Source organism: Pollicipes pollicipes, unplaced genomic scaffold, assembly GCF_011947565.3.
Source record: "Pollicipes pollicipes isolate AB1234 unplaced genomic scaffold, Ppol_2.1 Scaffold_6686;HRSCAF=7923_pilon_pilon_pilon, whole genome shotgun sequence".
In the NCBI taxonomy this organism is placed as follows: Eukaryota; Metazoa; Arthropoda; class Thecostraca; order Pollicipedomorpha; family Pollicipedidae; genus Pollicipes; species Pollicipes pollicipes.
This window is the reverse complement of record NW_023596921.1, coordinates 27,934,166-27,958,056: the sequence shown is the minus strand read 5'-3', so window position 1 is coordinate 27,958,056 and position 23,891 is coordinate 27,934,166. Positions and strand designations below refer to the sequence as shown.

General features: G+C 50.3%; 1 protein-coding gene across 1 annotated transcript; it reads right to left on the bottom strand.

The window, feature by feature from the left end:
- Positions 1 to 7,937: 7,937 nt before the first annotated feature.
- Positions 7,938 to 23,540, bottom strand: LOC119108561 (uncharacterized). Its single transcript, XM_037232154.1, has 7 exons — positions 23,462 to 23,540; positions 15,782 to 15,990; positions 15,032 to 15,167; positions 10,591 to 10,724; positions 9,803 to 9,931; positions 9,419 to 9,521; positions 7,938 to 8,260 (listed from the first exon to the last, which is right to left on the bottom strand). The coding sequence occupies exons 1-7, from the start codon at positions 23,529 to 23,531 to the stop codon at positions 8,172 to 8,174; spliced, it is 870 nt and encodes a 289-aa protein (XP_037088049.1). The 5' UTR covers positions 23,532 to 23,540; the 3' UTR covers positions 7,938 to 8,171.
- Between the last annotated feature and the right edge of the window lie 351 nt (positions 23,541 to 23,891).

Sequence of the window (23,891 nt, the reverse complement as noted above, 5' to 3'; positions counted from 1 at the left end):
TACTCTAGGTTCAATGCGGCTGCGCCATATTCAAGTCTACGTGTTGTCTGCCCAGACCAGACACGAGCGCTGCTAAACGGCAACTGTATTATCCCGCGAAGCGAGCGGGCGGCGCCGACTCCGGCGGGTGGCGCCCCAGGCAGTACACCGCCATTCGGGGCCGCGGCGTACCAAAGTGCAGCAGCACTGGCGGCGCGAGCAGGGGCGGTCTCAGGGGTACGCCAGTAACATCATGATACACTGACCCACCCCCCAAGGTTTTTCCTGAAAGGTTTCCGAACGGCGCGGTGTAGCCGCGCCAAATTTTGCATAGCTGTAGACAATTGAATAGCGGATTGTTTGGCATCAAAAATTTAGATGTACCTGGTAAGGTCGCTGACTTATGACAGATCAAAGTCTGGTCATCGTTTCATCGAAGGCAATTTCTAGGGAATCCCTCAATCTGATCCAACAACGGAGTGTTAGGCGAAGCCATACATCTCTGAGATGCTTTCTTAGGCAGCACAACAGTTGAGTGAGCAAATTAAATTGACCTAAGGTCAGGTATGAAGGTCATACCAAGGTCAAAACCAACATGTTTTGTTACTCTAGGGCTGGCTGCATGGGATAGTTTCTAGTGCTCATTTCGAATTTGTTGATAGCAGAAACCGCAATATGCATCTTACATGGACTTTTTAGAGGTCAGAATAGGTTCCTGATCTAAAATGACCAAGGTGAACATTTTGTTTTAGAAACATACTGTCTAGCGTAATCTTTGTTGCTTAGTCAAATGCAAAACTCAAAGCAGTCTTATATGATTTTGGTCACCTTGACCTTCAAAGGGTAAACAAGGTCACTGATCCTGAATGAGAATGTGACCTTTTGCCTAGATACGGTTATATAGGTTCTGGGGCACTTTGGCGACCAACCTGGAACTTGACCTTGTTTGACCTTGTTTGACCCAAAGGGCATGACCTAGTACCCTGAAACTTTGACCTAACTGATTTCACGTACAGGATAACACACCCTGTAAATTTAGTGTCTCTAGCTTTCTTAGTTCTCGAGATCTCAGGGGAGGTCAAATTGACCCCCAAAGCGAGCGAAGGGTGTCTAGCCGGCCACCCGGGCGCGTGTTAAGTCACCAAATGACACTGCACTTTCCCTTCAGAGTAATAACATAGGGTTAACGTACAGTGTGTCAATTTTGATAAATGATTGGAATGTAAAGGCAGTTTTTTGCCCAATGTTTCTAAACAGACTAAGCCCACTTTGTTTTGACAAAAAGGCAATTTATATAATTAGAAAATTATTTCAATTAAGCTGTGTAGTAGTCATGTAGGGGCATATTTAGAGAGGAGTTTTTGAGGCACGTGCCCCTTATGATCGGAAAGAAGAGGCGCTGCTCCAAAGGCCGCCTTAGGGCGCCGAATGCAAATTGTTATGGCGATCATGGGCTGCGGCACGTATTTTTGGGTGTGGAGACGGAGTTCGGGTTAGTTATGAATGACTTAGGTCCTTCCCGTGCTACGGAGCCTTTCATTTGAAGGTCTCAAACCTTTGCCCATCTTGTGCCACCGGTGTGTGAAGTTGGCTGGATTGTTTATCTCCTCATCAGTTACGATTTTTATCTGGCGGTGAAAGCAAACACGACTTTTCTACGAGGGGAAGGGTGCTCTATTTTGGTAGGTCCACTGCTCTATGCGATAAATACATATTTGTTCTATGGGGCCGTAAACCTCCGACTACGCCAATGGATCCAGCTACGGGGCTTGAGGGCCAAGTCATTCAGCTAAATTGCATTACCTATTCTAATATTTTTTTTTGGGGGGGGGGGGGGTGTGGCACAGCACCTCGTGTAAAACAGTGGATGATTATGTAGGCTACGATTTTTGCATGTTTCACGAGCGGCCGTGCGAAAATTTTGGTCTGGGTTTGGTGTCGTACCATAATTTTTCAATTCAACTATGCCTTGGCATCAACAATTGTAATAAGAACATCGTCAGATTCAATAATTCTCAACAATATTCAGTGCAATATTATCCAACAACTGATAATAGATAATTCACAAGGACCATTATTAGTATTGGACTGAGGCTTAAAGCAAACTGCTTCAATGATATGCCTAAAATTAGCCGTGTGAATAATGGCGGAGATGACTTTGTTGTTACTGTGGGGTAGAAAGTGTATGCGTCACTGGCAGGATCGCCGCGCGCTTACTTATTTATGAATCGCTGTCGAGCGACGCAGGTGAGGGTAAGTTTACGCTAAATGGTGGTATGTTATATTATTTAAGCCGGTTTAATTTGGTGAGAGATAGGTCTTCTTCAGTACAGCAAAGTGATAGATGACCAGCATACAAAGAATTCGGCTTAAATGTATAATATTACTTATTATTTAATAGCAGCATTCTCTGCCGCACCCAAAGGAGCACTTTGTTTCGTGCGTTTCGAAAGCAGCGGCATGTCCAATAACTGTCGAAAATGGAAAGACGTAGCATTGGCCCTTCTTTCTTCCTTCTCATATTATCTCGCATCCTCGCGCGACCTCGCAACGAGCGCCGAGTGTATACCGCGCATGGCAACCGGACAAAATTCGGATGCAAAAACCCGAACGCCAAAAGTCGGCCGTAAATAGTCCAGTGGGAAAGACGTCAACCTAGATAAAAGTCGAATCGGAAGAAATAGAAGGACTCAACGTCGAAATGAACAAACTTTGATTGGAAAAAGTCTAAGCACAAAATGTTGGAATGGGTAAAAGTTCACAGGGATAAAAGTTAAATCGAAAACAGTAAAAGGACAAAGGGTCAGAGGGCACGAGATGAGAAGTCAACTTGAAAAATAATCCAGAGTGCAAAAATATGCGTGGATAAAAGGGAATCGGGATGAGTAGAAAACAAGGGATACAAGTGGATTGGGATGGGGATGAATATAAATAGGCATGTGGTGAAAAGGATTTGAGGCAAAAGAGTCGTCAGCATTTTCTGCGTGGCATGGAAGGGGATAGGCCCTTTTGCGCTCGGACGCGCGCATGGGTATAATGGGCTCAGCTACCTCGTTAGCCTTTGCCATTTTGTTAATAAACATTTTTTGTCGTGGCCCAATGTGTATGACTCCATATTCCCACCCGTCATGTTTTGCACCTTCAATATTTGGTGCTGCACAATCCTGCCGGGTAAGACCTAAGCTTCTCCAGTTCCCGAGCTACACGCCTGCGAAAATAGGGAGAGTTTTTTGTGGAAAATATTTCAGTCATTCTGGCATTCATGACGTCATAATAACGTCATTCGAATCCTGCCACTTCATACTTGCCATGCCGTGATCAGGGCCAAAAAAATATAATTGTTGACGCGTTTATATCTGGTGTTCGTGACTGCACTTTTTAAATATAGCGGCCGTCTAATGGTTGTCCATCAATACTGAGCAAGGTACGATGACGCATCGGTTGATGATCAAACCATGACGCGTTGAGAAGCATATTTACTTAAAAAAGAATTTTGCTGTCTTGGCATCCTTTTCCACTAAAAGTATACCAATAGTTATAAGTGAGCTTGTTTCAGCATATCTTCTGCCTGTTTTAACACCTTCAGATGTGAAACATTCACTTAAAGTTCAGGATGCCTGGAAAATTTGAATGTCAAACCATCACGTATGCAACAGTTCGCCGTGTGCTGAGCTAAAAGTCGTCAATTTATCAGGTTCCAGGGTGAAATCCCCCAGGAGGGTCCAACAAGCCAAAATCCTAAATTTTCAACGGAGCATTATGTCTCAAGAGTTCGTGCAAGGGATGAACGATGAACGTCCGGCCATGGCCCTTCCTCCATCCATCCCTGTACTTCATCCCCACCACTCGAATCCCCTGCTGGCATTTCATACACGTCATGTATATAATATAATTCGGGCGACAAGAGTCGTTTATTCGCGCGAACCTCACGTTCACTCTCGTCGTTGTGCCTACATTGGCGCTGGACTTCGTTGAAGTTCAGTGCTATCTGAAATGCGATATGGCTGGCAACAGTGTCTCATATGTACATAAAAGGAACGTTTCTTCCCTGTTACTGATGTTTTCATTGGCTGGCTCATTTCCAGCCGTGTTTTGCCAATCTTCGAGAAATACTGGGCAAGACGTGGCATTAAAAACGCACGAGACATGGTACGAATTTCGCTAACATTTTTGTCTGAGTGTGTGAAGTAAATCGGGATCTAGCAGCTGACGCTGATGGCGCAACCGTCTCTGCATAAATTGTACAATCACACAATGGCAAAAGAACATAATTAAAAGAAAGAAAGAACATTTTGGCCACGGGATTCCAGATTAAGCTCAAACTTTCCCGTAATTTTGCATCGAAAAGTGTAAGGAATGTCAAAGAAAATAGCATTGTCCCAATTATCGTGTCATTCATTTATCCGAGTTTGATTGTGCTTGACTGCTTTCTAGGTGACGGATGATTGGATCACTTGACAAAGATGCTTAGTAACGGGGCATCTTACAAACAGAACATTTTTACATCACCTTTCTCCGAGCCAGTTGGCTACAATGAGTCAAATTATCGCACAAAAAGCTATATTGCCGATTAGACACATCAAACGTGGCGGAAGACAACTTCGGTAGAGGGCTGAAGATATGATGACCACATTCGTGACGCGGGGAAACGCGCGGTGGCAGGCTCATATTTCACAACTGTTCGCGTATGGCTCGTCAAAGAGGGTCATTTGGTCATTTGGCTTGAAATTTTCAGCCTGGACACAGGGCAGCCGACAATCGTGTGGTTACATGACACGGTGAAGGTTCTTTCGTAAAGGAGGCAAAATGGATCAGTTGCACATGCATAATGATAATGGGATAGTGGGTTGGAAGTGCTGGAAATAAATTATGTTCAGCGTAGAATCAGGTTAAAATTACGTCTGAGCGAAATTTTCGTTTTCCATTCCGTTCAATGGAAAGAATGGAGACTGTAAATTAATGCATATCGAGACATAGTCACCGTGCATTGCATTTCTTTGCTGATGACGTCATGACGTATGGTCCTGGCCTATCATGGCTCGTTTTTCCTTCGGCTTTGTTGGATCGATCACCTGTCAGGCCATAGGGTGGTTCGAAAAATGTCCCCGAAACACGGAGGGAGAAGGGAACCTGCAATTCCAGTGTGTTCGTGAGTTATAACCCCGCCAAAGCGTGGCCGGCCGGACTGCGCCGGGCCGGGCAGCTGAGCAGCTGGGTAGCCGGGCAGTCGGGCAGCCGGACCGGGCAGCTGTGGCTGCAGACATGATCAAGTGAACCGATGTAAAGACAAGCTGGACCTCGGCTCTGTTCCCTTCAAACGGATAACACCGGTAGCGCCACCAGTAACGAGTCAGTCCAGCCTGCCACCCCGTCCCAGTTGACTCTCAACAGATGGCCAGCCCGCAGTCGGGGTGGGACCACGTCCGAGCCGCCGCCGCCGCCCAAGATGGCCCGATCAGCTCGTCGCTGGGAGGACTTCTGGCGCAGCCGGCCGCGAACCGACTCTCTGGCGGCACGGAGATTTGTCTCGGTAATTTGATCACGTCGACTTACAGCATCGACCGGTCGTTCGGCCGCATCAGTCTGCGATCGCCTGAATGGCTGCCATGTACGGGTTCGGGCGGCCGACTCCGGAAGAGTTCGGCACGCGCCCGGCGGCGGCGGCCAGCCGCGCCATGCTTCACTGGATCACGAGCTGATCCGCCCATACGCCGCTGAACCCATGCATCGGCCATTCCCGGGACTGGAGGCGCGCCTCCAGTGAAATACAGCTGCTGGAATTGGGAAGGAGCGGGTTTTGCTGAACGGAGCTCTGCCGCCGGTCCGTACTCCCAGGTGGCCTTCCGCCATGTGGAGCTGATACCAACAGGAGTTTCGGTGAAGATCGTTGTTGGAGGAGACACCTGATTTTGGGTAAAGTTATTGCTGGCAGTGACTCACCCTGGAAACACCGAGCGGTTAGGTGCTAAGTATAGTTCGGAGTGACCAATTCATGTCAGTGTGTTTTCATGTGTGGTATTCGTCAACACCTTATCCGAAATAAGTATGGGGTGTTGGTTTGATATAGAAATGGTTTTTTAGAGGTTAATGGCAACGATAAGCCCTTCACCCTGGCCTACATGGCTAACTGTAGATATGAACTAGTTAAGGTAATTTTCTAAGGTACTTTATCGTCTAACCAGGCAAAAAGGGTTAGGCACTCTGGACAGAATGAAAATTAAGCCCAAAGTTATGTTGCATATTGTCTATATACCTTTTTTCGCTTTATACCCACTTTCAATCCGGCAACAAGATGAAAACACCATTTATCAAAAACTGTTCAGATATCCGTCACCACGTGTGATAAATCACAGCAGCAGGGAAGCCGTTACTATTTAATACGCCTCTTTAACCTACCGGACAGGTAAAAATCAGTACGCACAAGATCTAGCATGTAAGGTTGGCGTTCCAGTGCCTCATATTCTAATTCTGCTAAAGTCTCCTCCTTTTCACGTGTCATATGGGGGCGCCCTTCGTCACGCTGTCTGCCTGATCCATACTGTTGCATTTGTCGGCTCTCTCCAGTGACAGGCAAGGCAGAGATCAGCGGCCTCGAGATCAGTAGTTGGTGGCGCGATACAAAATAAACATATTCAAGATAAAATTTCCCTCAAAACACAATGGGTAACTAAAAGGTCAAAAATATTTATTGCGCGTGCATTTCTAACCACTTGCTTTCCAGCTGACAGTTATGCACACGCAGGGAAAATTGGGTTTGCACTCCGGATTTGAAATCATCATTCAGAGCATTAAAATTGAAACTTTTTTTGGAACAGCATCATTATTTACCTCTGCATTCTCAAAAACAGCTAACGTACCGGAGGCCATCACTGGTTGCCTACCTTTACGTTTAAAGGACATGATCTGAAATTGTATCCAAATAAGAACTTAACTACTGCGAAAACATGCGGTTGTTCAATGAAAGTTCGGCGGTATATAGTTTTGTGCCATTCGGACAATCATGCAATGCTGTAAGTAGCTCTCAAGATGTTCTTGTTCGGTGACCTCTGGAAAAAACTCTAAAGAAAGTTTATATTTTTGGCCACTCTCTTCCCCTGCCCTTCCATGATTTATTCTGCGCCAATCTTTCTAAAGGTATTAATGTTGGATGAACGAGGGACAAGCCCAAGAAGCAGTTTCATCAAGATGTAAAATAAAGCGCACTCCTTCGCCCAGCCACCCACTCGTCTATTTGCCGTGGATTGGGTCACTTACGGTCGTCAGCAAATTCCGAGCTGTCAGACACAACATAATGATCGACAATATGCTTCCACTGGAGCTTGACGCTTATGGGTTAAGCTTACAGCAGTCGTAAAATTTATTTTAAACCAAATGGCGCAGTTTTTATTCCTGGTATGCAAGACGCTTTGGATGCATTTTGCCGTGCACCCCATGCTAGATAGCCCTTTTCAGCTCGCAGTGTGCGTGCCTCAGAAAAATATGAGCGATGGAAAATTATGTAACTGCCTGGCGATGCAGCCTATTTATTGGCATCCTGCAAGTGGTTCTTATGAGACTCCAACGCATCGATACGACTGACAACCGTGTTTCTTTGAACTAATAAAAAAGTCTAAAAGCTCGTTTTAAGTCCGCTACATGCACAGATTACAAAAGCATTGTCCTCCATTATCATTACACTGGTTGTTACTGACGACAGCCAACAATGCCTAAAACCAACGTCATGGAGCAAAGATACGAAACATGTGCAAGCTACGGTGCTGTGGGTCGGTAAGACGTGTATTTACCTGCGATACGCTGCAACGCTGCATCTTACGAAATTTGTTGGCATATTAGCATTAAACCTAACTTTTATTTCAGCTCACATTTTAATGACACCTAATCACCAAAGCAGTAGAATTGTGTTGCTGCTCGACCCTCAATGACTACTTACGCCCATTCCCAGACGGTACGTAGCAGGCATTCACGGGAGGAGCGTCAACCCAAATCGCACGGTCAGTTGTTCATCCAGCGCTGAAGCACCACCCAACTTTCGGCGATGATGTGCCACTGCCCATTTAGTTTGTTTTTTATCATCGCCATCGCGCATGCGCCGCTACATATGCTCAAGCCGGTGGGTTGTCCTTCACCGTCGCCTTCACTAGTAATTCGATATTGACGGCGGGATGTTTTCGAGTTGGCGGTCGACGATGCTGTCACCTCCAGGCGACACTGTGAAGCAGTAGCGTAGCTGTCGCTACCAGGAGCCGCCACCTCTGTTGTGCATTCAGTGGCCTCGTTCCGTCTGCAGAGAAAAAAATGTTAATTTGACACAGGTGGACTCTACCAGGTCATGGCCAGACAGACGATAGGTCATGGGTGATGCCATCTGTGAGGCCATGGTCAAAATCACGCTCGAATCAGTTCTAAATTTACAGTCTATTAGGATCGTCGCTATTGTGCCTCACGACGAACTCAGCTGCTGAGGCTGTACGGATTCAGTCCGTCCCTCTTATCCTCTATCTTGCTTCATCCTGCATCCTCGCGACACCCCGCTTATCCGGGGCGGGCTGCATGCGTCAGCCACGAGTGGGCCGACAGCCCCGTGGGAAGGGGGACCCCGACCGGGTACCCAGCGCGCATGGGCGGGTTTTAGCTCGGCGGTTGGCCCGCCAGGGGCATGCTAGTCTGTCCCATCGTTAACCATTTCCCTTCATCCCATAACCCTGGAATGATCAGTTGAAAGCCCCTGGTCGAAAGGGCTCTAATCCAAAAAAACAACTATATGGAATCGCCTGTGGCTCATCCCGGCGGGAAGGGCGGCATCGCGGAGAATTAAACCTCTTACCTCTGATTTCTCAGAAGCTCAACTTAACAACTACACTATCAAAATCTCTGTCTGTAACAATCAAACCACTTCCAAATCAGGTGGTCCTCGTTCGTCGCTACGTAACAATAGATAACAATAATGCCGATATCTGGACAAATCAAAATACAGATGTCTTACGGCCGGACTATGCTATGTACAACCAGTCTGAGATGCGCTGCAAGCATTTGAAATGCATCACAAGCTTGATACAAAAGCGACATCCAACTCTCGCAGACCTAGCCCTGTGACGTGCCCGTTCCTGAGAACTGCATTCGGCTCCAACAGTGGCGAGCTCTGTAATCGGGAAAAGTGTTGCCGTGAGCCGTCCCCTTTCCCCGGGGCCAGTTTTATAAGGCGGCTCGGCCGACCCGGGCCGGGCCATATACCAGCCTGCAGTGTGGGCTTGACGCGAACAATTTGATATCAGCTCGTCCATTTCATCCCGCTTAATTGATCGCATTTCTCTACGGCTCGCGATCCGACGTCGGAACTCAAGCCGGCAAAAGATCCAGGGCTTTCACTACATTTGTAATGGACTTTGGCGAAGACCACTGCCGAACCGTGTCAGACTCAGCCGTGTTGTCAGTAACTTACTGGAGACACTTCTGCCGGTGACACGCGCCGGCCTCGCCTCCACGTGCTCGTGTACGTGGCGCTCGTGGCTCCTCCAGTAGATGTTCTCCAGGGACGCCGTACACTGCAAACAAGACGCGTACTTGATGCTGTCAGGCGCCACCAACATGCAGCAATAGAACTCCAGAGTAATCGTACGCCGTGTCGGTTGAAGTTGCATTGGATTCGTGCACAGCATCTTAACAACTTCAAAGTAATGCTGCGTGCGAGCTGCCAGCAACTGTCGTGTGCAGACTGAGGTGTTACTCCATGATGACTTCAGACAGCACGCCAGACCCATCTCATTTGGTGGCGTCCCCGCTCGGCCGTGGGCTGTCCGCATCTACGGCGGTCGACGTGGCACACCTTAATGTTCAGCCGGCCGGTGGCCACCAGGTGCTTGTACAGCAGCGTGAGTCGCAGCTGCTTGGTGACGGTGACGGTGCCGTCAGGCGCCCTCACCGGCGGGTACCGGGTTACCAGGTCAGGGTGCGCCTGGGGAGTGGTGAAGGGCAGCTGGTCGGTTGGGCCTGGGGTGTGTCGGTGCTGGAAACAATACGTCATTCGGCCCAGTGGCCGTTCCGAAATAGTTGAGCGGCGCTGGTCAATAAAGAAGACTTTGACACGGGCTATACCGAATTCCTCCATCAGACAACCATTCTACCCAGACCGGGCCAGACAATCAGACGCTCTAATCTGTGCTGAATTCAATATGCGCTTGAACAGTCGATATTCGGCGTCCTTTGATCTTTTCTTGGAATCCAGACGGCGACGAGTCTGGGGGCATTTCCTAACTGAAAGAGCACTGGCATGGCATAATGCCAGCAGTATGGAAGAAGAATAAAAATGACCGGAAATTAAACTTGAGAGCAAACCAGTAAATTGCACAATCTCTTTCGACACCCATTTGTCCATTCCAAGCACCGAGAGGCGTCAGATTGAACAGACCACTGTACAGTCCACCGAACTAGCCCACTACCAGAGGACCACGTCTCTACCGCATACCTTACGTGAAGCGGCCTGTGACCCCGCACTGTCCTAAGTCCGGACAGTCATGGCGGGCGGCACTGAGCAACAGCCGACCGGCGGTGAAGCGGGCCAGAGCTGGGCCAGCCCGCTGGGCACCGCCGCTCGTCCCCGCTCGGCGCTCTCACCCGCTCTCCGTCGATGTACCAGTGCAGGGTAGGCGGCGGCACGGTGGGCGGAGAGGTGCAGTTGAGCCGCACCAGGTCGCCGATGCGGTAGCTGTCCCGTCCGCCGCTGATCGCCGGGCCGCTGGTCGGCAGGTCTGGGGCAGGGGCGACCGGTGAGCGCGGCGCCGGGACGTCCGCAGGTGGACTATTGACCCCCTGCGTTCCAAAAGAGTGCCTGTAGTGCACAGCAAACGACTTGCTTAGTTCGCCCTACGTAATAGCAATGGGTAGGAAGTGAGTGGTAGTGTCTACGGGACTTCAGGCTGAGTGCTTCCAACACCGGCACATGACAGGATATGAGTGTCATGCATCGCATTCACCAGCTAAAACACACTTCACCTGCATGCAAGCCTATATAATCATCGTTCCTGCATAACGGATTTACGAGTAGCCAAACACGCACCCAGAACTTTCCGCACAAAAACGGGTGCTTCAGGACATGGGCACAAAAACGAATAATTGGAGCACTTCGACCTCTTCCCGTGTGACTCTCGAACGCATCCGCTCTAAAGTCAGGCAGCCTTCGCATCGCCCGCCGTCTTGCTGTCACCACAGACCGATGTCACAGGTGAAGCGCATTTGCGCTTGGCTTTCGGCATCGGCTTAACTTGGCCTGATCTGAATAGCGGCCCAGCGCTCCGATGACAACTTCGTGGGGCACCTCTGTGGCCGTGCCTTAACGCTCGATGGGGCAGAGACAAAAGGAGCGTCGTTACGAGCGCCGGAGCACGCGGACACGGCCATAACACGACCGTCAACCCGGTAGCGCCGCTGCGCCATTGATCGTCGCCCGCGCGAACCGCGCCGGAACCGTCGCAGATCCGCCGGGCGGCGCACGGCGCGCCGACGGCGAATGCATCAAAATCCCTCGGGCCGGTCTGCCGTCCCTCTTAACGAGACGCCGTATCTTGCGCCGGAACGGTTTTGGTCGCGAACGTCGGTTTTGCAGCCGTGACAGATCGGCTTCGGCCTCCGCTAAATGAAGACAGTGGTGACTGCACAGGGGCTCGAAGTACCGATCCCAATTTATCGGAGATAATGGGTATGCCAATATTGGCTGAAACGCCATTTCATTGAGCTAATTTGCAATGTAATTTAATGGAAGACTGACTTCCCGTGGCCTGTTCCTGCAGCTGTTAGCTAATCAAGTATCACAGCTTGTATCAGAAAATAGATAGCTTCAACGAGCCACCAGGAAACGCCTTCAGTCCAAGATGTCGGCTAACCAGGCCATACCGTTACTAGATATGTCCTACGTGTTATCAGCCATGCAAACTGCCTCAGCACTTTACGATAAATACAAATGAGACTGTCATTTGAAGGCCAGACTGCCGCTAGTCGTGGCAGACTCGGTGAGATATCTCCAGGAGGGGTGCTCAGCTGCTCAATTTATTGCAGTGAGTGTGCAGCCTCATTGCAAATCATTTGTCTTCCGGCCGTGACAGCTGTCTCCTGCGGCCATACATTCTGTTCCCTGCGCCATTATTCGCCCTCATTCCATACACTAACTTTGCTTCTTGAAAAATCTTGGCATAGTTAGGGTACGGAAATACGCCCATTAGTAATCATGGCAGGTATGAGCGTTGCTGCAAACGTCTCAGTTTCAAAACGTTCTATTGATAGCGTTTCGAGTGAAACTAAATATCTCGCCATATAAGCTATTTCCATTCCATATACGACTATGCAGTTGTGATTCATTTAATGCATGAGGCGTCCAAACAACATCTGCAAGCACAGCAGAAAGAGTTTTGACTTTCAACAAAACATGGCTCTTCTGAATGCTGCAAATATTCAAACGGAGCTTTATAAAAACGTGTCGACGAAGCGGCAACTGGCATATTTTCCCAACGCACGTAGGCATGATGGAGGCTCTGCATCATAGCATTTTGGAATATCTGGGACTGGCATGAGACCGATTAACCTGGAGTCACTGAATACATCTTCTTACAACTCAACTTGCATGGACAACGGACATACTCTACTCAACACGCGCCCGGGTTTCCGGCTAGATACCCCTCGCTCGGGCTGGGAGGGTCGGTTTGAACCCCCCCCCCCCTGAGATCTCTGGAAATAAGAGAGCTAGAGACACCAAAGGTACAAAATGTGTTGAACTGTACGTGAACTCACTCAGGTCAAAGTTTTAGGTTCCTAGGACATGACCTTTGCGTAAAAAAGGTCAAACAAGGTAAAGTTCCAGGCTGGTCTTCAAAATGCCCCCAGAACCTAAATAACCGTTTCTAAGCAAAAGGTCATATCCTCATTTAAGGTCAGTGACCTTGTTTGACCTTTTGAGGGTCAAGGTGACCAACATAATACAAGATTGCTTTGAGTTTTGCATTTGACTAAGCGACAGAGATTACGCCAGGCAGTATGTTCCTAAAACAAAAGATTGACCTGCGTCATTTTAGGTCAATGACCTATTATGACCTCTAAGAAGTCTATGGATGATGTATAATGCGGCTCCCGCTATCAATAAGGTCGAAATGAGCAACAGAAACCATCCCATACGGCAAGCCCTAGAGTAACAAAACAGGTTGGTTTCGACCTTGGTGTGACCTTCATACATGACCTTAGGTCAATATAATATGCTCATTCAACTGCTGTGTTGCCTAAGAAAGCATCTCAGAGATGTATGGTTTCGTCTAACACTCCGTTGTTGGATCAGATTGGGGGATTCCCTAGAAATTGTCTTCGCTGAAACCATGGTCTGACTTTGACTGCCATAGGTCAGTGGCCTTATCAGGTACATCTAAATCGTTGATGCCAAATGATCCGCTATTCAATTGTCTATAGCTATGCAAAATTTGGCGTGACTACACCGCGCCGTTCGGAAACCATTTTGGAAAGACCTTTGGGGGGTCAATTTGATCCCCTCCACCCGAGCGCCTGTTAATATGCTTGCGAATGAAGAATCCAAGCGCTTTAAGCCAGTTAGGACGTACTCATCAGCACATGAGCCGTTCAGTTCTCCCTAACTGGGAGATGCGAGCGAACGTCGGGCCGCGGCCACGCGGCCATATTTACCCTGTTTCAGAATCCTACCAGATGCATGTAGAAACTTCCTAAAAGAATACTTCTTCCGAAACTTCGGAAAGGTTTACCTGGCTTCCGGACAGTTGAATCAATCGGCCCTGTATCATCTTGCTGCGTCAATACCGAGGAACAAAGGAACAACGGAATTGGACCATATAGCGATAATCAAATTATAGAACCAAAAAAACACCTAGACTGGTCTGCAGCAGTTGTTGCATACCGCTCACATCCTGCGAATCGGAAATGATCAAGTAACGAATCAACAAACGTTTCACATCGTAAACAGCGGATTTAAATGCCGCATAATTTGGTTACAGGTTTTGGGTGAGGAACTGGAAATTCAAAGCTTCGTGGAGTTACTCGAATGGCGTTCGAGAAAAAATACTGTGTTGACGGCGAAAGGTGGAGAGGATTCCCCCGTGCCTAATCAGGTGCAACGTTTGGTTTGCGACTCACGGCTTCTGTTTCGTTCGACAAATTTAGATAAGACTGACTCGTCCTTGGCAAGATCCGCCGGGAGATCAGTGACTTATTCTGCTACTGCGTGACTCGTCTCGTCGTAATCGCACGTTCTAAATCACTGATGACGCCACGTTTCTCGCTGTTGTTAGAGTTAAGTGCTGCAATATGCCGGTACAAGGGAAGGCAATTTGCACCCTCACAGCTCGAGTTAGGCCTGCCACGGCCTGTCATCTTATTGTGAGTTTTCTGCGTGGGGAGCTTTCCTGCGGAGATTTTGACCTGCCAACGACTCTAAGCTGAAATTCTTGGCGCAGCGGTCGAGTTGAGCCTTCTTTTGCGAGAGGTAGCAACGTATTTGTCAAGAGTACTGGTATTGGCTATTAACATGAAGGCCTGCTGGCCCACCTTCATGTTGAATTTGGTTCTGGTGAGTATAAAATTGAGCAGAACAAAATTATCACACGCAAATTTCTAGTACGTCCATTCCACAATTTTGGCGAATAATTCATTCACTGACGTCAACTAACCCTATTTACAAGCACAGACTGCGGACGTTTGGCCGCCGAACACGTACTTGCAGCCCTCTGCCCACCTCATCGGCGCTTACAGTCTCAATCGTCAGAAGCCATCGAACAGCTAATGACAGATCTCCGTCAAATTTTTTCATGCCTCAATGATTTTCAACCAGCCTTTAAAAGTCCCTGATCAGATCATGCACGCACCGAACTGACTCCCGATGACTCGCATGATCATAACGCGACTCACCGATGCCAGTAACCTCACCAGTCAGCCCTCCCGACGACCACCGACGACGGCAACCTCGCCGTACCCGTCGTCTGGCCAGTGGTCAGCCCCGCCTCACTCCACCCTTCCCAGCCCCGCTCTCACCCCCACCGCACCGACTCACCGACCACTCGCAGTCGGCCGTGGCGTGAGACGGTGTTGAAGAGCGGCGCCTCGGTGGAGATCTCGCAGCGGTAGGTCCCCGAGGCGGCTGCCGTCATGTGGCGTAATAGCACCGTGCTGACGTTACTCGCCGCCGCCTGTGCCCGCAGATACACCAGTCTCGTTACGACGCAGGTCGTAGCGGCAGCGCGAGCGGCGTATCGAGAACACCGCCAGTGTGTGCGACGACGTAGCCTGGCTCGGGGCTCATGTGGGGAGCCCTGAGCGAGGGAGCTGAGCGATTATGACTAACCTATTTGGTGGGACGGCTGCGACGGCTGCTTTATGACCCGGGGCGTTGTGCCGCGCTCCGTTAAACTGGAAGTGCGCCTTATTGAAAGAGCTGTGCGAGTAATTCAAGTTCAGCAGGACAACGGGAACGGCCATACAAGTTATCCAAGTTCAGTTGGCATGTCCGTTGGCTGGTGAGAGAAGTTGTTTGCTACGTGGGCGCCAGACCTACCAGAAGCGGTAACTTTCGGAGGCTACGGGATTGCATTTCAAAATGATTTGCATTTATGGAAATAGTCTACGTCCTGCTGAGTATAACGCGATGCACAGATGTTGCATATTTAATGCGTTTTAGGCACGGATCCAAGATGATCTTCGACGACCTTCAGAAGAAGGCGCCTACAGTCAGTCCAGGTTAACGCGACAGCCGTCACACCGCATGGAGTACCGCACAACTGCATCGGACGGGGCGAGGTCTTACATCGACGCTGAGGTGGGGCTGGTGGAACACCTGCCCGGCCGGCACCTCGGCCGGGTAGTGCCGGTAGAACTCGCGGCCGTCCTTGTACCAGTTGACCGCGTAGATGCGCTCACCCCAGGCCAGCAGCACGTGGCACGAGAGCGGCACGTGCTGGCCGGACGCCACGAAGCGCGGGATCTCGGCGTGCAACAGGCGGATGCTGGCCACACCTGCGACACAACGCGCAGCGCATTCAGGAGGGGCTGGAAACAAGCTTTAGAGCACAGTCGCACGGCAACATTGTTGGGTTCCCGGGAAAGCTTTACGTGAGGAGAGCCATCAACGAAGTACCCTTTTGTGGTGAGTGATTTGCAAAACCGCATCATCGTTGGGCGCTCCATCGGAACCACGGTGTGCCACCGCTGTCTCATCTCGCGCCACCACTCCACGTCCACAGTTTTGCAGCGTCCTGAGACGGGCACCATGCCCAGAGCATTGTCCAGCACCACGCCTGGAGTAGCGTCCAGCCGCGTCGAGCGTGACGCTGACACAGTCCGCCTCTGATCAGCCACCGTCGAACCGGTGCCGCATCGCCGTTACTGACGCTGCGGCCGGCGGCGAGCAGGCGCTCGCGCGGATCGCCGCCAGGGACTCGTCGGAGGTGATGCGGCGCCTCCGGTGCTGATGACGGGATCAGAGCGCGGCGGCGGTCCAGCGGCCCGGGGCATCCCCCGTCGCTGACTGCCCGCACCTGAAGGCTGCCATCGTCGATGCGACGGGGAGGCCCTGAGACGGCGCTGAATAATCGTCGACTCCAGCCGGGCGTCGCCGCCGACGCGCCCAGTGCTGGGAGGGAGGGAAGGGGAGGGGGAGGGGGCTGACGGGCGGTTACGGCTGAGATGACGAGCCTGCGGTCTGGCGAGTGGCGGCGGCGGAGGCAGCTGTCCTCCTGAAGATGTAATTGCTGTTTCCACATGAACGGCTCTGCGAATTGGTTCGAACCGATGACTGGCAGATGAAACGGTTTTGCTAATCTCGCTAGATTGCATCGTTGATGTTATTAGACAGATGTGCGGTGATGGTTTAATGCAGAGGAAATTTGCGCTCTCGGGTAGCCGGAATAGGGCTAGGGAATAGGGAGAGGGCAGTGTCTGAGTTTGTTTTGAAGCCCAGTAGTTGAAGACTTTTAAGTGATGGAGACACATATTAGGATGAAACAATTTCACGAATCCAGTCCAGACCGAATGGCAATCAACGTAGGGCAATAAGTGCTCACCTAAATGTTTATGCATCCTATGGACATTGGAACCTCATATCACACTAAATGCAGTTTGCAATGCAAATGAAGTGGAGTTTAAATTGCAATTTGCGTTGAATAAATGACGGTTGTTATATGTAAGCCCTGCACCGTCTGAGATATTTCGGCACCCGCCTTCGGCTGGGCGGGGGAATAATCCTGAAAGGTCAAGGTGTGTCATTATGTAAGCCCTGCCCTGATAGGGGAGGGGGTCGATTCGCCTAATCACCTAATGTAATCCTTATCACCTAATTATCTAATCGGTTCTTCTGATTCGCATGGGATTCAAAAGTGATTCGCTTGGAAATGTGACTTTTTACCGACTTATTTATTACTATAAGCGAAACAAAACATTTTGTATCGACCCTCATAAGTTAACACCACATGACCTGGGTGGCGACATGGTGTAACCCCGTGAAGTATGACTGACTCTGTCTGGCAAACAGTCAAGCCGATCAGTAAGATCAGCAAGACAGTCAAGCCGATCGATGAACTTGCGTGTAAAGGTAAAACACGTCGCGAGTGACGCTCAAAAATGGTTAAGTTGCAAATACCCACTTATGCCGTGCCCGTTCTGATGAACATCTGCTATCTTTATGTGGGTTACAACTTATGATTAGTGTGATTCACTGACGGCAAAGTAGCAAAAAGTATTACTGATGCCGAATTTGGGCGAAGTGTTTCTTTAATTAGCTTACTTGGTCTAGAACCTAAGCATTTGGGTTACCCGGAGGTTGAACAATGACAGATAAAACATATATTCTTGTTTGTCCCCTTCTCCTCGCTGTCAAAACGTCACCTCCCAATCCTGATACAAGACTTGTATAAGGACCAAAAGGTTAACAAGCTTTCCCAGCTTTAATAAATGAAACAAGTGTAAAATTTTCACTAGGCATTGATATTCATTTTTCACATGACTTCAACACATCGGCTAACGGCATGGCTGCAATTCCAACTGCAAACAAATGTGAGACCAATGGGTTGGCCTGTTTGCGAAGGCCCGGCTGCGGAACTACACTAGCGTTAAAGGTGCATGTTGTGTTAAGTGTGTTAAATGCGTGAACTCCAAGCTGGGATTGTATTCGGAACAGAACGCACCGCTTAATTGCAGCGTCGTCGGCTCTCAGAAGACCTAACGCGCTCTTCTGATCAGCTGAGTCCCATTCGCTGAGTAATTTCCGTCCCATTTCCCGAGTCGGCGTGCATTAGGGTACAATGTCACTCGTTAGTACGCACTCGGTTAGCCTTTAGTTGGTTCAGATGAGAATTGCTCGAGAAGTTTCGTCGCAATTCTGAAGAAATGTGCCCCGGAGCGATGGCTGGCAACCATTGTGCCACTCTGCAAATGTCCAATGAATTCTCATTTGCACGCACGAGTACTTCCATTCGCACGTGAACGGGCATATCAGCATGAAGCATGAAAGCTCTTCTATACATGTCATCGTCGCAGTCACCAGATATTGTCATATATTTGAAAATTAATTTTGTCTGCTGCCTCACTGTGATAATGATAACATGTGGTTAAACCAGTTTATTAGCAGCACACTACTGTCTGGCAACAAATGTACGCGTACACGCAACCAGGATGATTCGCGAAACGCGGATGGAAGGGACGCATACGTTTTTTACAGCCTATCCCGTGATAAACTCTTCGTATTTACCATGTTTCCGACAAAAACGGTCTGATATTGTCAACAGCCCAAACATTAACTCTGCGGACGGTAGTCAATGCAAAGAGCTCACCAGCCGGCAGATGGCCAAAAAATAAAAACGTAAGAGTGCCTTCGAACCCCCGTATGCCATAAAACTGCTTCAACCACTAACTTCTTATTGGTCAGGAAATGCAGCCATGTTTTGAATGCAATTCTGGCAACTGGCACGGCCACATGTGCCACCACCCTCTCGTCTGGCACGGTCACATGTGCCACCACCCCGCCGTCTGGCACGGTCACATGTGCCACCGCCCTGTCGTCTGGCACGGCCACGCGTGTCACCGCCCTGTCGTCTGGCGTGATCTTGTCTTCCGACCGCGTCCGTACATCGCCATCTCCTTTCCCACAAGGATCGGAACTGCGACATCACGTCGCAGCCAGACACCCTCCGCATGTCCCCCTCCCCTGCCCGCCGCCTCGCCACGAGCAGCGTGCGGCACTTATTCGTCCGTCTCCCATGACGGGCCACCTCTGCAGACACCCGGTCCGGCCACACGCAGCTGGGACCGCCCTGCACCCGACCGCCCCGCTCCGGCCACGCCCTCTGAAGTGGGCCGGCTGCAGCTGGCCAGGGCGCGCAGGCCGCGCTCGGCCGGCGGCGGTCGTTGACTCCGGAGCCAGGCGGCCGCCGCCTCGTGGAGCACCGGCACGGGAGATCGCGGCCGGCGGAGCTCTTCTCGCCGTTCTCATTGTAGAATGACCTTATTTCGGGGTGTGGTGGGAGCTATGTCGATGGAGACTATTGCCTGGGTACGTGTTTTTAGAGCTTTTTGAGGCCCAAAAGATGTTTTTTAGTGCTGATGGTGTGTTGACATCACGATAACTTTTAAGATCTTGGGAGGATCCGGAGGGTGCCCGATTTCATTCAGGATCTCTTCCCTGGGATCCCATTTTTGACTTGCTCTGTTCCATAAGCCATCCTGGTGCGCACGCTTGGATAACAGTCATGCAATGGTGAGAAGAGCTATCATCAACTTAAGATGTCAAGCATTTCAAATACGAGAAACAGCAGGACCGCGTGCGAACTGCAATAACTACAAGCCATGTGTCATCTTCAGTCCGTCAGCTTTATACATGTTATATTTTATTTGTAACTTCATGTTTCATCACTGGTATGACGGCAGGTTAGGTACTGTCAGGGAACGTTAGGTTCAGATAGGTTTGTACCATTGGCGGTGAAAAACGTTTAAAACTCTCACGTGCTTGTCAGAACTCTGCATTAACTCAGCGCAGGCTGCAAGAGTTTTATCAAAAACAAGTTAAAAGTTTTGGGATCAAACGTCACATTATCTGTGGAATTATGAATGAATCATTCAAGACTAACCGTAACTGACAAGTAATGTTGCTGCTTCAGCGGAAGCTGACTTGGGGCCCATGGAGGGATGGATGCCCATCTGGCTGCGGTGATCTTCGTTACACGACGCCGTTACATCCCGTGCTCCCCATCCAAAGTCGCAGGCAGAGCACATCAGAGCCGAGATGAAATTAAACAACGCAACTTCATCCCTTAGTTCTGCAATTCCATCCCTCATCTGGGCCGCGGGCAGTTCACCTTCCAAACGGCTCCATAAAGAGCCCTCCTGCGGGAGCAGCCTCACTTGAAATGGACCCGCGAGCGCCGCCCCACGCCTCTGCGTGGGGGGGGGGGGGGTCGCGAGTCCACACATCAGCCAGCCGAGAGGGCGTGAGGGGGACGGGTGTGACCCGCAGGCCCCCGCGGCGACCAGTGGCCGCTGTCAGCGAGATTGATCCAGGGCAGTCGGCTCGTCTCTGTCCCAGACGTGCGGTAGGGGTGCGCTGACTAACGGCCCTCCGTTACGGTCAATTTCCGAACCGGCTTATTGTTTTTAGAGGCGCGCGTAGAGGGAGCAGAGTTTCGATGAACCCCGCGCCCTGAGTTATCGCAGGGGAGCACGCGGGGAGCGCGCAGGGCGTCACCCGTGTTGGCGGCTGGTGTGCTCGGCAGGGGTCAGTTTTGACCAGGCTTGACGCGATGGCCGGCGACAGTTGCGTGCAGGGCGGCACGCTGGCGCCGGCAGTCGTCGGGACTTACCCGCTGGGGCCTGACGTGTTCGCATAATCCAGTTATCATAGAAACCAACGCATTTCCCAGGACACCGTGACGCTAGTTTCCTGTAACAAATGTCCGACGAGAGCCTTTGTTCCCTCGTCAATACTGCATTGCTAGCGTCAGATCCGCTTGTGCGGAATTTGGGCATGGGCCGTGGCGGCAGTAATTGCCTCGGGGCACCACAGTCTTGAAACACAAAGGCTCTCATATCACCGCCCGTATATTCTGAAGGCACGCCTCCCGATTGCCCTGCAAGTGATATCAATAAATTTTGACCCCATTTGAATGCCAGTCCGGAGCGGCAGTTAGTGCAACACGACACATTAAAGGAATACGGAATACCTACCAAATTACGTACGGAATGCGAGACACACAAATGATCCATTTAGAACCTGAACTCTCTTTAACATGTGGTTAATTTCAAACGCAGGAATCGCATAAGTGATAAAAAACAGGAAGTGGGATGGCGCCAACAGATGCGAACTGTTCTGAAAGCATGCTCAATGCAAAGAAGAGCATCACGTGATGCCATGACCGGCCATTTAAAAGCTTTTGTCGACACGCACGATGTAAGTTCGCATAAGCATTTTTGACAACAAAACAAAGTCCCCAAATCAGGCAGATTTGCGTCGAAAGCTTTGATTATGGAGTTGTATCGCGTCTTCGACTAAGTGAGTCGCAGGGGGAAAATGTAAGGAAGCGCCAGCGCCATTCCTGTGCATACAAGTTACGAGCTTGTATGCTCATTTACCATAAATACTTCCCAGCACGTGTCAAATGATTGTTTCATGCAAAGCCATTCGATGGGCTTTAATCGTTTCACAGATCATTGCACAAAATGTGCCAAAATGTTATTTTCTCCGATGGACCAACTGTAGCAAAGCACAGATGGCTTCTTCTCACGAGCTAGATTATCATTAATATCCGGATGACGTTCTGAAGTTGCCTCTTTTCCAAGCAGCATTGCTGCAACAGGATTTGTTGAAACACTTAAACTCTCTTATTGAGAAACTTTTACTCCCGGACTCCTTTGGCCCTCCATGTAAATGGACCCGTACTGATGGATTTTGACCGTCTAGACTTGGCTTACCAGGGCGATGCAATTTCGGCACTAGATTGGACTTCATTCATTGATTACGAGCGTAGCTGCTCTGATCTCGGCCGCAGCGCAAGTAACGAGTTCTTGCCATGGATCCTTGGAAAGAGGAAGTCGGCGTATGCTAGGTCTGAAATATCCGTGAGCGCTTATGAGCACACAGGTATAAAGTTGCAGGATAGCTTTTGATATAGCCCGAGAAACATAGCTTGGTAAGGCAATTCTCCAGATCTGCAAATGAACGACGCATTCAAAGCGTTTTACCATCCGCAGCAGATATGTGCACAGTAGCCCCGCTGAGCAGCAAGTGGGGTGTTTTCTACAGGAAGATGAAACTGCAAGCATAATTGTAGTAAAATTCGTAGCATCTAAACATTCACTTGCAACAGTCTGGGCTGCGCGCGGTGATAGAGCAACAATTGTGTGCCGACAAAAGGCATCTGATTATTTATTATTGAGAATCACTGCTCCCACAGAGCAAGGCGTGAACTAAATCCTGTCAGAGGTCAGTGGTCATCAGTACCGCGCAGCAAGACAGGACAATGCCGATAACTGAGATTTACAAACGGCAGTGGATTGTCACCTCTTGAATAGTTAAAAGTGAACTGTCCCCGCAGATGGCAGGTGGCCGTTCCTTTATCACGCAGGTGGCCGTTCCCTCACTACGTAGGCGGCCGTTCTCTTACCACGCAGGTGGCTGTTGCCTTCAGGCAACCCGGCCCAACAGCATCTCCTGCGCAAACAATAGCAAAAGTACACTCCCATGGTCATTGCCGGTGTTACCATATCATTGTGCCCGCGATACTATTGCATGACGCCAACGTCAGTGTCACCTGGCCCGCCAATGTCACTGCATGACGCCACCGTCAGTGTCACCTGGCCTGCCAATGTCACTGCATGACGCCACCGTCAGTGTCACCTGGCTCGCCAATATCACTGCATGATGCCACCGTCAGTGTCACCTGGCCCGCCATTGTCACTGCATGACGCCACCGTCAGTGTCACCTGGCCTGCCGATACCACTGCATGACGTTACTGTCAGGGCGTCACCTGGCCTTCAATACCGGTCTGAAATTGCCAGTTCTTACCGATGCATTATTTGCCACCTCCCAAGGACTCCATTCGCGCTTGTGCCTGGCCGCTCGCGTCCCCAGAACGAGGCCCATGAACACATTTCGGTGAGCCGGAGTGGCTTCGTGTCAGTATGCTGCTGTACATGCATCACGCAGAGCCTTTGATGGCCGCAGACCACAGATTTCGTGCCGACATGCAGTCTGCGGTGCAACTGGGAGAAGTACAGTAGCATAAGGGCACGAGGTAGGGCTTTCGATCAGAACAGTTCTTAAGGGTGTTGTGTTAACATGCTAATAATAAACAAGAGTCGGTCTTTATAACGAGATTAGGTGGCAGCGTTTTGTTAAAAACGTATACATTTTGTTATAAATGTTTGCCTTCACGTATATTTGTGGGTGCGTCCACTCAAACGATATGGGCGCCGGTGGTGGGTGGCGCCTGTGACCCTCACCTGTGACGAGGCAGGTCACCAGCAGCGGGAGCGCAACGCCATGCACCGGCCGGGCTGCCCGGCCACCCATCGTGCGACGGCGTCGACGACACGCGCGTCCCCATCGGCGGCGACGCGGCGACTGGCGGGACTCCGCCGGCGCGGCCGACGCGACGACGGCCCGAGTCGGCCTCGACGGAATGGGGCGGCCTGTTGTTTCTGGGGGTAAGCTTCTGAATCTGGGGAAGAGAGCTGCTGAGTCTGGGGAGGAGCTGCTGGGTCTGGGAGCGGGCTGGAGGGCGAGCTGCTGAGCCTGGGAAAGAGCTGCTGAGTATGGGGAAGAGCTGACGAGTCTCGGGCGAGCTGCTAAGGCTGGGGAGTTTGTGGGTCTGGGAGTGGGCTACTGAACCTGCGAGCGAGCATCTGAGTCTGGGGAGGGAGCCGCTGGATC